At 45.7% G+C, this 13,712-nt stretch overlaps 1 protein-coding gene across 2 annotated transcripts in view; it reads right to left on the reverse strand.

Moving 5' to 3' along the window:
• Nucleotides 1-13,712, reverse strand: part of wwc3 (WWC family member 3) — a 298,570-nt gene that overhangs the window by 128,834 nt on the left and 156,024 nt on the right. For both annotated transcript variants that reach the window (XM_072514193.1, XM_072514194.1), the window contains one exon: nt 1,848-2,051. In XM_072514193.1, the coding sequence (XP_072370294.1) occupies nt 1,848-2,051 (204 nt within the window). The remainder of the gene's footprint in view (nt 1-1,847; nt 2,052-13,712) is intronic.

Raw genomic sequence — 13,712 nt, forward strand, 5'->3', positions numbered from 1 at the left:
TACCTCACATTTGTCCGGATTAAACTCCATCTGCCATCTCTCTGCCCAAGTCTCCAAACGATCTAAATCCTGCTGTATCCTCTGACAGTCCTCATCACTATCCGCAATTCCACCAACCTTTGTGTCGTCTGCAAACTTACTAATCAGACCAGTTACATTTTCCTCCAAATCATTTATATATACTACAAACAGCAAGGGTCCCAGCACTGGTGTGAAAGTGGCATGATGAGTGCAAGACAAAAAGCTTCGACATGTCCCTTTATTTCAGTAACACTAAATTCTGTACTACCAAATGACTACTTTCTATATTCCCGGGCAACTAACTAAAAAAGTCTATAAACCAGTCAGTTGCACATAACAGCTTCAACAAAATAGATCCATTTTAGGAGTAAAACAGGAATGAACCACCTGACAGAAAATGGTTTGGAAAGAAAAGCCATGTGTTATAAAATGATGGGAAGATTAGATTGCGTTTCAGGTCAGAGAAGGCAGGTGTGGTGGTCACAATCTCAAAGTAAGGTAAAAGACACAATAAGTTGAATTTCAGGACACGGTGATTCCTTTCCAAGAGAATAGTGGAGCTGCGGAACATGCTGCTGGCTCGTGTGATGCCTGTCAATTTGCCGATTCCTTCCAACCATCAAGAGTGGATTCTGGCTGGAGGGTGAGGTTATTACTGCATGTTATTAAATCAGGACCACAATGATGTACTGGAATAGTTTTGCTCACCTAAGATGGGATCAGAGAGGAATCTGTCAGGTTTCCCACCCCCCGCCTGGATGCTTTGTTTCTATTGTTTCTCCCAGGTAATTTGATAGCACCAGGTGGGGTGGGGAGTGTCTGTATTGTGATGCACAAAATATTGTTATGTTGTGTGCAGGCTGGATGGCGTGGTCTTTTTCTGTCCAGTATTGTTTGCATGTTCACTACCATCTCCTTCTGACTCATTGCCAGAGCACTGTGTGTGGTATTGGAGGGCATGGCGGGGCGGGGGGGGAATAGGCATCTTACAAACAAGGAGACACGGAGGTGGTGCTTCATGATGCACCTTTAAAACAGACGTTTTTCAGCTGCTGGGGCAAAACTAGAGCAAAGAATCCAAGTTGGTTTCCTTCTGAAGCCAGAGAGAGAGAGGAGAGACAGAAAAGAGAGCGAGGAGAAAGAGAAAAGGGAGAGAGAGAGAGAAATTTTAAAGCAAAGCCACTGTGCTGTACTCGTGCTGCATGCCTAATACCTCTACATTCCTGGTGAATTAAGTGACCAGTGAAAGGACTTCCACCAGCCGGGTGTGTAGAGCAGCCTCAGTATTGGCTTTAGCAAGTGCAGTGCGCCAATGTGTTACAGGATGGAAAACACTTTGGGAAACAAAGGGCCACGCGTTGTTGGCATCACAATTACAACATTGTTACCTTTCTAATGTTAATCTGAACTTGCTCAACTTGAGTCATATTTCTGTCTATGTACACCAGACCTCAACATTCCAGCCAACTGCTAGTTGCATCTGGGATGAGTAATTCCAATTCCCAGCAGCTCCGCAGAGTGAAATAACAAGTTAAGGAATGGAAACAGATAAGACTGAGCACTTGAGAGGGTGGGGGGATAAAAAAAAAAGAGGGAGTATACCGATTTTCCAACCAGCAGTCCATTAATTAAAGTTCAAACTCCAAAGTATGAGGTGTTTTGAAAACCATACTACTGTCTTAAAGTTTGAACAAATTGCATCTGCTTTGGACTTTGGTCACATGTGAAATCGATTTGAATTGCTGCAAAAACAAAATGTCAGTATTAGCTGCAGGTTCCCACTGACCACCTGCTCGGGTCTGAAGCAATTTCTCACAGGTACTTACAGCTGACATAAGAGATGCCGTCATTCTCGCACAGCTCATGTAGTTGCTGATACTCCTCCTGAGCAAGCTCCAAACGTTGCTTTTTCACCAGATAGATCTCTTTCTTGGCATTAAGAGCCTCCTGGGCCACCACCAAATATTCTTTCAGCATGCGCTCCTGCTCCCGTCGCCACTGCGCCCTGGGGTCTTCAATCTGGGTGACCTCTACGTTAATGAGAATCTTGTCAGTACAGGAATTCATGTTACATTTAAAATAACAACTCATCATTATGATACTTGCTCCCCCTCGTTCAGGGCTGTGTTTCACCACACAATCCTGTCAATAATTGATTAGTCAGCCGCAAGTCATTTACAAAGGGAAGCATTGATCATTTAAGATTGCCTACTTTTAGTCATCTCACATATTTCACAGATGATGGGCTTTAAACAGCACACATACGACTCAATGTTGTTACCCATGGATAAATGTTTAAAGAAATTGGCCTGCATAGATAAATAAGTCTAGCTTCCGTGTACACTGCAGTCCTGTGCACAAACTAATCATTGCTCATTCCTTCATCAGCACTGGGTCCAAAAGCTGGAACTCCCCGCATAACAGCACTGTGGGAGTACCTTCACCACACAAACTGCAACAGTTCACCACTTTCTGGAGGGCAATTAGGGATGGGCAATAAATACCAGTCTTGCCAGTGACACCTACACCCCAAACATTCATTAGAAAAGACTCCAGTTACAGGTCAATAAATCAGACACACATTCCTCGTCCTCATAATACCATAACTAGAATGAGCATCAACAATTGTTAATCTTGCAATGCTTCCAACAGCATATGTAAAACTAGACATAACCAATTGTATATCAGTTGTATAAAATTATCGATTAAATATATTTAAGGACGGTAACTTTCTCTAAGGTCATCCTATAATCTAACCATTCTCCTTCCAGTTGACTATTTAACTCGTTGTCTCCCCAACATAAGAGATATACACCACACCATGTTTGCCAATATAATTGCTCCAGGCTTGAATTATTCTCTTGTGTAATTTCTGTCCCACATCTTGATGCTGCCATATCTAGTGTCTGTGCTAGATCAGGACAATAAATGGAGCCCCAGGATCTTGTTCATTTGTTCTTGCAACAAACTCAAAAATAGCAAAAAGTTAATCGCAATCACTTTTAACGGTATCTTTCACTTAAAATGAAGGCTTGTTACCTGACAGTAACAAGACTTGGGGCAAGGGTGGTGTGGTGATATGCATCACTGTAAATACACAAGGGGTTAATGCAAATACACTAAGACTAAGTAAACACGAGAGGGAGCACCAGAGACATCATGACATGCAGACATACAGCTAATGAACACACAGAATAGGACACGACCAATGGGCAGTCAGAGAACCGAAAAGTTTTAGCACAAAGTGGAGTCCTTGTTACGGATATAAATAGCTTTACTAAAGGTTTAAGAATGCTAACCGCTCCAACACAAAGTACCCCGGCCACAAAAAATGGTAAGGCTGATTTACAATTTGTCCCTTTTGTTTCTAAATGATTTTCTTTTCTTGGTTGCTATAATTGGAAGATTGCCCGATGTAGAAAACAATCTGACCAGCAAATGAGTTGATCGTCACGGGAAATCTGATCGGTTATGCAAGTCCAGCAACGGCTATTGGATAGGTACATGGATTACGGTAGAATGATGGGCTGTAGATTAATTTGTCCTTAATCTAGGACAAAGGTTCGGCACAACATCGTGGGCCGAAGGGCCTGTTCTGTGCTGTATTTTTCTAAGACACTCAGAGGTGACACTACTACCAGGGGGCAACCCATATAAAAGGACAGGGCACACATGCTCTTTGTCTTTCCACAGGCGACACTTAGAAAGAAGCACAGGGGCAGATCGGAAGCATCACACCCACCGCATGGCTTAGAACAGACTCGTTAGTTAGATTGAGTTACCATTGAAAGATTAGCAGGAGAGTCTAACTCAATTTTCATTTCATTCATTTCATTTTAAGTAGGAGAATTATTAACTGTTCAATAAACTGTTAAACCTATCTCCAAGTCTGAACCTTCCTTTGTCAGAGCATACATCAAGGAAGCAGCTTATGCTACATGAAGAAGCATAACACAACAGATGGGTGCCAGGTTGAGGCTTAGTTAGTGCAGATAAGAGTCAGACATAGAGCAGTTAAAGAAGAGAATGCAAGAAACTCAGGCACTGTGGTCTGCTGTGCCATTTTCAAGGTAGCAGTCACGGAGAGAAATAATGAGGTTTTGCTTTCAGCTCAGAAGAGGGTTAAAATATCTAATAGAAGTTTTGTAGACGGGTCATTTGGACTCAATTCTGTTTCTCTCTCCAGAGATGCTGCCAGACCTGCTGAGTTTATCCAGCATTTTCTGTCTGTCCAAAATTTTATTGGTGTACAAATTACTCAAGAGCTCTTAGGTGGGTGGGGGTTTAATTTTTGGACTAAAAGTGTACGTTTCCACGAGGAGGGCCATCTCTCATGCATCCTCTCCGCACATTCCCATCACTGGAAGTCCCAGAAACGCGTATTTTAAATAAGCAGGCAAATTATTTTCTATTTTAGAGTATCCCAATTTCTTTTTTCCAATTAAGGGGCAATTTAGCGTGGCCAATTCACCTACCCTGCACATGTGTAAACTCCACACGGACAGTGACCCGGGGCTGGGATTGAACCCGGGTCCTCGGCCGCATGAGGCAGCAGTGCTAACCAGTGCACCACCATGCCGCGCATTTTCTATTTTGTTGATTCGGATTTCTCTATATGGGCAGTATTCTTCACTCTTATGCCCAAATTTGTTTTTGGTTGCTGCAGATCTCCAACTAGACTGAAGGATTGAATGGAAAGTGTTGTGATGGAATGTCTTGTTTCAGCCAATAGAAGGCACTTGTCATGTACTTTCCTTCTAGGTTCTGCGGGCTGATATTGAATGATGTGGGAAGACATCCTTGGTTATTGCTTGGGCTTTGAGTGGAAAATCCTTGTTCTGCAGCATAAACCATTTTCTTTTATTCATTGATATGTGGGTATGCAAGCATTGGTGGCATTTGTTGCCCCATCCATAGTGGTCATTGGATGGTTAACTAAGTGGATTAAGAGTTAACCACAGTGGTGTGGGAGTGGAAGGATGCCAGGTTTCCTTCCCTAAAGGACATTTGTGAACCAGTCGGGTTTTTAACGACAATAGAATAGCTTCTTGTTCCTTTTCTGATGCCAGCATTTCATTTCCTCGACTTTTGAAAGAGCATTCAAATTCTCAAACAGCTACAGTAGGATTTTGTCTTCATTTGTTCAGCCAACTGAAGAACTTCATGACATTTGTTCCAAATTCGTCCCTTTGTTTAAATCTGCCGCCTTGCCCTACTGTGAAGTCTAATTTGAAGAAGTGGTTGAGATTTATTTTTTTATGCATCAGTTATCTTGTGCAGCCCTCTAATAATAATAATCTTTATTATTGTCAGAAGTAGGCTTACATTAACACTGTAATGAAGTTACTGTGAAAAGCCCCTAGTCGTCCCATTCCGGTGCCTGTTCAGGTACACCGAGGGAGAATTCTGAATGTCCAATTCATCTAGCAGTACGTCTTTTGGGACTTGTGGGAAGAAACTGGAGCACCTGGAGGAAACCAACTGTAGCCATCTGGGATGGCCACTTACTCAGTAAACATGGATACTTGCAAAGACTCAAGGGAAATATGGCCAATACAGGATTCAGGCAAACCCAGAGCCTAAATGTATATTTGCCAACAGAGAATCAAACAGTATCGAAACCCCTAGCCGATTTGCATTCTAATGGCCCATTTCCGCAGGACAGGTGAGGGATGCCGTTAGTGTCCCTGCTGATTTTACCTGCAGGAAGTGCTGCCATCTCCAGCTCCTCCAAGACCGAGTTAGGGAACTGGAGCTGGAGTTGGGAGAACTTCGGATCATTCGGGAGGCAGAGGGGGTCATAGATAGCAGCTTCAGGGAATTAGTTACACCAAAGATTGGAGATAGATGGGTAACTGTAAGAGGGACTGGGAAAAAACAGTCAGTGCAGGGATCCCCTGCGGTCGTTCCCCTGAGAAACAAGTATACCGCTTTGGATACTTGTGGGGGGGGGACTTACCAGGGGTATGCCATGGGGTACGGGCCTCTGGCACAGAGTCTGTCCCTGTTGCTCAGAAGGGAAGGGGGGAGAGGAGCAGAGCATTAGTAATTGGGGACTCTATAGTCAGGGGCACAGATAGGAGATTTTGTGGGAGCGTGAGAGACTCACGTTTGGTATGTTGCCTCCCAGGTGCAAGGGTACGTGATGTCTCGGATCGTGTTTTCCGGGTCCTTAAGGGGGAGGGGGAGCAGCCCCAAGTCGTGGCCCACATTGGCACTAACGACATAGGTAGGAAAGGGGATAAGGATGTCAGGCAGGCTTTCAGGGAGCTAGGATGGAAGCTCAGAACTAGAACAAACAGAGTTGTTATCTCTGGGTTGTTGCCCGTGCCACGTGATAGTGAGATGAGGAATAGGGAGAGAGAGCAATTAAACACGTGGCTACAGGGATGGTGCAGGCAGGAGGGATTCAGATTTCTGGATAACTGGGGCTCTTTCTGGGGAAGGTGGGACCTCTACAGACAGGATGGTCTACATCTGAACCTGCGGGGCACAAATATCCTGGGGGGGGGGGGGGGAGATTTGTTAGTGCTCTTTGGGGGGGGTTTAAACTAATGCAGCAGGGGCATGGGAACCTGGATTGTAGTTTTAGGGTAAGGGAGAATGAGAGTACAGAGGTCAGGAGCTCAGGTTTGTCGTCGCAGGAGGGGGCCAGTGTTCAGGTAGGTGGTTTGAAGTGTGTCTACTTCAATGCCAGGAGTATACGAAATAAGGTAGGGGAACTGGCAGCATGGGTTGGTACCTGGGATTTCGATGTTGTGGCCATTTCGGAGACATGGATAGAGCAGGGACAGGAATGGATATTGCAGGTTCCGGGGTTTAGGTGTTTTAGTAAGCTCAGAGAAGGAGGCAAAAGAGGGGGAGGTGTGGCGCTGCTAGTCAAGAGCAGTATTACGGTGGCAGAGAGGATGCTAGATGGGGACTCATCTTCCGAGGTAGTATGGGCTGAGGTTAGAAACATGAAAGGAGAGGTCACACTGTTGAGAGTCTTCTATAGGCCTCCAAATAGTTCTAGGGATGTAGAGGAAAGGATGGCGAGGATGATCCTGGATAAGAGCGAAAATAACAGGGTAGTTATTATGGGAGACTTTAACTTTCCAAATATTGACTGGAAAAGATATAGTTCGAGTACATTAGATGGGTCGTTCTTTGTACAGTGTGTGCAGGAGGGTTTCCTGACACAGTTTGTTGACAGGCCAACAAGAGGCGAGGCCACATTGGATTTGGTTTTGGGTAATGAACCAGGCCAGGTGTTGGATTTGGAGGTAGGTGAGCACTTTGGGGACAGTGACCACAATTCGGTGACGTTTACGTTAAGGATGGAAAGGGATAAGTATACACCGCAGGGCAAGAGTTATAGCTGGGGGAAGGGAAATTATGATGCCATTAGACGTGACTTGGGGGGGATAAGGTGGAGAAGTAGGCTGCAAGTGGTGGACACAGTGGATAAGTGGAGCTTGTTCAAGGATCAGCTACTGCGTGTTCTTGATAAGTATGTACCGGTCAGGCAGGGAGGAAGGTGCCGAGCGAGGGAACCGTGGTTTACCAAAGAAGTGGAATCTCTTGTTAAGAGGAAGAAGGAGGCCTATGTGAAGATGAGGTGTGAAGTTTCAGTTGGGGCGATGGATAGTTACAAGGTAGCGAGGAAGGATCTAAAGAGAGAGCTAAGACGAGCAAGGAGGGGACATGAGAAGTATTTGGCAGGAAGGATCAAGGAAAACCCAAAAGCTTTCTATAGGTATGTCAGGAATAAGCGAATGACTAGGGATAGAGTAGGACCAGTCAAGGACAGGGATGGGAAGTTGTGTGTAGAGTCTGAAGAGATAGGCGAGATACTAAATGAATATTTTTCGTCAGTATTCACTCAGGAAAAAGACAATGTTGTGGAGGAGAATGCTGAGCTCCAGGTAAATAGATTAGATGGCATTGAGGTACGTAGGGAAGAGGTGTTGGCAATTCTGGACAGGCTGAAAATAGATAAGTCCCCGGGACCTGATGGGATTTATCCTAGGATTCTCTGGGAGGCCAGGGAAGAGATTGCTGGACCATTGGCTTTGATTTTTATGTCATCATTGGATACAGGAATAGTGCAAGAGGACTGGAGGATAGCAAATGTGGTCCCTTTGTTCAAAAAGGGGAGCAGAGACAACCCCGGCAACTATAGACCGGTGAGCCTCACGTCTGTAGTGGGTAAAGTCTTGGAGGGGATTATAAGAGACAAGATTTATAATCATCTAGGTAGGAATAATATGATCAGGGATAGTCAGCATGGCTTTGTGAAGGGTAGGTCATGCCTCACAAACCTTATCGAGTTCTTTGAGAAGGTGACTGAACAGGTAGACGAGGGTAGAGCAGTTGATGTGGTGTATATGGATTTCAGCAAAGCGTTTGATAAGGTTCCCCACGGTAGGCTATTGCAGAAAATACGGAGGCTGGGGATTGAGGGTGATTTAGAGATGTGGATCAGAAATTGGCTAGCTGAAAGAAGACAGAGGGTGGTGGTTGATGGGAAATGTTCAGAATGGAGTTCTGTCACAAGTGGAGTACCACAAGGATCTGTTCTGGGGCCGTTGCTGTTTGTCATTTTTATCAATGACCTAGAGGAAGGCGCAGAAGGGTGGGTGAGTAAATTTGCAGACGATACTAAAGTCGGTGGTGTTGTCGATAGTGTGGAAGGAAGTAGCAGGTTACAGAGGGATATAGATAAGCTGCAGTGCTGGGCTGAGAGGTGGCAAATGGAGTTTAATGTAGAGAAGTGTGAGGTGATTCACTTTGGAAGGAAAAACAGGAATGTGGAATATTTGGCTAATGGAAAAGTTCTTGAAAGTGTGGATGAGCAGAGGGATCTAGGTGTCCATGTACATAGATCCCTGAAAGTTGCCACCCAGGTTGATAGGGTGGTGAAGAAGGCCTATGGAGTGTTGGCCTTTATTGGTAGAGGGATTGAGTTCCGGAGTCAGGAGGTCATGTTGCAGCTGTACAGAACTCTGGTACGGCCGCATTTGGAGTATTGCGTACAGTTCTGGTCACCGCATTATAGGAAGGACGTGGAGGCTTTGGAACGGGTGCAGAGGAGATTTACCAGGATGTTGCCTGGTATGGAGGGAAAATCTTATGAGGAAAGGCTGATGGACTTGAGGTTGTTTTCGTTAGAGAGAAGAAGGTTAAGAGGAGACTTAATAGAGGCATACAAAATGATCAGAGGGTTAGATAGGGTGGACAGTGAGAGCCTTCTCCCGCGGATGGAAATGGCTAGCACGAGGGGACATAGCCTTAAACTGAGGGGTAATAGATATAGGACAGAGGTCAGGGGTAGGTTCTTTACGCAAAGAGTAGTGAGGCCGTGGAATGCCCTACCTGCTACAGTAGTGAACTCGCCAACATTGAGGGCATTTAAAAGTTTATTGGATAAACATATGGATGATAATGGTATAGTGTAGGTTAGATGGCTTTTGTTTCGGTGCAACATCGTGGGCCGAAGGGCCTGTACTGCGCTGTATTGTTCTATGTTCTATGGTACTCGGGTATCAGGTACAATTCCAGACACATTGGCGCCACTCCCTTCACCCAGGAAGCCCAAACAGCCAAGGTCATTGACCGCTCAGGACACGCCCAGCCATCAAGGCACCCGCCCTTTTATTGGTTCAAATCGAAGGTAGTGATCGAAGCCTGCCGAATTATTGGGTCCAAAGCAAAGGACCGCCCCAAAGAGCGCAAAACCCCAGAGGATAAAGAGAGACACTGCCATGTGTTCGATCTCTTTTGGCCCTTGCACACCGGCACTCTTCGGCCCGGCGGACACCTGAAGCCAACTGCAGCACCATGACCAGAAGCAAGTTCAAGATCAACGATCGCTGCCAGACGGATGAGCCCAGCAGAACCGAAGTTACTTCTCCAGACCCAGCCACTGCAGATCCGAACAAAGGCCTTGTTCCTCTGCCAAAGCCGGGTGCCTGAAAGGTAAGTACAGGTTGTTGTAGTTTAGCTTGTAGTGTTTTTATGTTGCATGTGTGAGTTAATCTTGTGTGTAAATAAACCATTATTGAACTTGAACTAACTGACTGGTTGTTGGGTCTTTGATCAATATCCGGTTGAACCTTATGGTGGTATCATCTGATACCTGGCGACTCTGAAAAGCAATACCACTCAATATTAAGAAGGGCAACATTATTGGCGTCTCCAGCTCAGAATTGGCAACAGTTATTAGTGACGCCAGTGGGATAGTATTCCGCTCATCAAAATCGGCAGCAGTAATTGGCGACTCTGGTGGGACTCACCTAGAAGTGATTTTGTCACTCCGAGAGAACACACAAAACGTTGAATTAGAAACCCAATTGGAAAAGTGAAAGAAACCACAAGTGTAAGACCCGTATTGAACTTCCAAACTTCCAAGATTCGGAAGTGTGTAGTAATTTGCATGCATACTAACAGGGATATAAGGTATACTCGTTAGACTTTGTTGCGTAAAACTATCGGGAGTTTTGTGAACCAGAAAATACCTGAGGCCATACCCGCTGTTTGCATCGCCGCCCTATTCCCCCCCCCGTCCCAAATTTAGGATACAGAAAATAGATACTTGTAGAAATGGCAGCAAAGGTAATGGAACGCCTTATGAACCAACAGGAACCCGAGGACGCAGCAACCAACAGAGCAGAGCAGTCCCATATGGGAAGAGGAATTGAAGAAAGATTTAAAGGGAAAGGATGGCCCCTTTGGTCTGAGTTTTGTGCGAATGAAGAGTCAGGTCCTGGCAGTATAGGACAAACTTGGTGGGGCAACCCAACCAAGATACACAAGAAGAATTTAGGGAACGTTCGTACGCCGATGGCAATCATGTCCAGTCTGGCACAATTGCGAGGCACAGAGGAGGTAGTGAGGACGCTCCGCAGATAGCTTGTAGAGAAAGAGGAGAAGAGTGAGGGAAATGTTAGCAAGTATGAAACAGTAAATGAGCAACTCAGAGAGCAGCTAGCAGCAAAAGACAAGGAGATGGCTGATGTCAAACGAGCACACCAATCTGGTTTAGTCCACCTAAGCAGCTTTCAGACACAATATGATAAGGCCTACCAAGATACGCAACGTGCAGTCTTGGCAATGCGCAGACTTAAAGGCAGCCCTACGAGCACTCCACAGTTCCACAACGGAACAAAGGCAGAGTTCAGTAGACCACGCCAAATGCAGGCAGCAAATTTCACGGTTACAGTCACTGCTCTCAGTGCAAAATGGTTTCAGAGACACCTTTGGACCAAATTTAGACCCGGAAGATGGCCCCGATTGGCAGGAACTCAATGAAACTGCCTATAAGTATGTAGAAGATACCGAAAATCAGAATAGAGCCCCCCGGGCCCCGAAAAGGAAAGCACCCGCAACACCGACTGCACAGGCAGCACACAACCCCATGAATCCAGTCACCACGCAGCGCAAGTCACTAATTGACAACGAACCCGATTTTGTGTACACCACCCCATTATCCATCACACAACTGAGAGATGCCTGTGCCAAAATTCAACCATTCCAACCCACAGCAGACCCACACCATTTATTTGAGCAAGGAAGACAACAGACAGTTATGTACGGTCTGGACGAATCGGAGGAAGTGAAACTTATAGTGATGAGCCTTGACCCATCCGTTAGTTCAGCACTACCCGATCCACAGAATGTAGGAGGAGGAAGCTTCCAGGACATGAAGGCAGCTATTTTAGATGCAATTGGTTACAACAGAGGAGATCCCGTAGAAGGTCTAAATCGTTGCAGACAAAAGAAGGGAGAGCATCCGACTGCAAAGACAGGTCGCCTTTCGATCCATTTTAAAGCCATTAAAAGATATTTGGAGATTTAGTCCGCGAAGACTTAAATGTCGAAAACACAACCAAATGGACCAGTATTTTAGTTTCCCAATCCACAAAGCAGGTCAAAAAGCCTGTGCGAATTATGACCCATCAGACGCCACACATAATGAAGTGTGGGTTCTGAAGAGACTTTCTCGAGCTTGGGAACAATCCCTTCATAAAAAGGCAGTGGAGAGAGTAGAAGCAAACATCTGTAAGGACGAATCAGGACCCCGCATGGGTAAATGAGGGCAGACATGACGGACAGCACCCCAGAGCACAGGCACCACGAGGATACTATAATTGTGGACACATGGGACATTACGCCCACGAATGCAATGCCCTCCCGAACCAGCAACGGAATCAGCAAGCGAACGCCCCACATAGGAACAATGCCAGGCCCATACACAGTATTAGCGCCCGCCCAGACAATTCTGCCATAATAGCAAAGATTGACGGTGTTCGGACTCCCCAACTTGGGTCTGCGACACACTCTGGGACAAGTCAGGTAGACCAGTAGACACAGGCACAGTCCGGGGACACCCCGTAGAGTTCCTTTGGGACACAGCAGGGTCCCGCACCACTTTAAACTCCTCCACAATGTTTCACCGAGACAAATGGCCCAATACAGACACTATCACTCTTAGCGGATTTACAGGACATATCCAGGAGGGATATATTATGGCCCCCAAAACGGAAATATAATGCCAAGCACCCCGTTGTTTTAGTAGATTTTCCCCGAACATCAGAACACATTTTAGAGATCGACTTCATGAGTTCACACAACCTTTCCTTTGACCCCGTGAATAAGTGTGTTTGGAAAATGGCGAGAACAGCGAGAGCCCCCGCCACGCTCACAGTAAGAGACTTCGAACACAGAATCTGCTCAGTAGGCGACTATTGGTTTGATCCGCAAGCCATTAGTGCAGGTAGGACAATTAGAGAGGTCCTAAGGAAACACAAAGCATCCTTCGCCCAGCACAAGCACGACTGTGGAAAAATTCCAGGAACAGTCCTCATTACAGGTCCCGATCCCAAGCCCCAGAAACAATACGGCTTCCCACAGCAAGCCGAGGGAGAAATTGCAAAAGTAATTCAAAGTTCGCTAGACCACGGTGTAATTCGGCCCGTAGCCTCAACAAACAATGCCCCAATTGGGCCCGTAAGGAAACCAGACGGTTCATGGAGACTGACCATCGATTACAGAGAACGCAATATAGTAACTCCATTAGCAGCCCCCACCGTTGCCACGAGTCCCGAGACAATGCTAAAGCAGGGACTACAGTCAAGGTATTTTACGATACTGGACATTAGCAATGGCTTCTGGTCCATTCCTTTGGATAAGAATTGCCAATATAAATTCGCCTTCACGTTCCAAGGACGGCAATATACGTGGACATGCCTTCTGCAAGGTTTCCACAACTCCCCCTCCATTTTGCACCAAAAATTGGCAAATGGATTATCCAAATTTTCCCGACCTGAATGCCTCATTCAGTATGTGGATGACTTGCTCCTGCAAACTGATACCAAGGAAGAGCACATTTCGCTTCTTTCCGAACTATCAGGTCTCCTTCACTCAATTGGATGTAAAGTCTACCCGAAAAAGGCCCAAATCCTAAAAGAAAAGGTTTTTTAATTTAGGCACAGTCATCACGCACGGAAAGAGAGAGATAGAGCAAAAACGGATTGATTAGATTGTTAAATTGTCCTTGCCCCATAATGTCACTGCACTCAGATCATTTTTAGGACTGGTTGGTTGCTGTTGGAACCATATAAACGGTTTCGCCATCAAGGCAGCCTGACTTTCCGAACTCCCCCCCCCCCAAAAAAATGCCCCTTGGGAATGGATTCCACAGCATACGG

This window comes from Scyliorhinus torazame, chromosome 8 (genome assembly GCF_047496885.1).
Source record: "Scyliorhinus torazame isolate Kashiwa2021f chromosome 8, sScyTor2.1, whole genome shotgun sequence".
Taxonomy (NCBI): domain Eukaryota; kingdom Metazoa; phylum Chordata; class Chondrichthyes; order Carcharhiniformes; family Scyliorhinidae; genus Scyliorhinus; species Scyliorhinus torazame.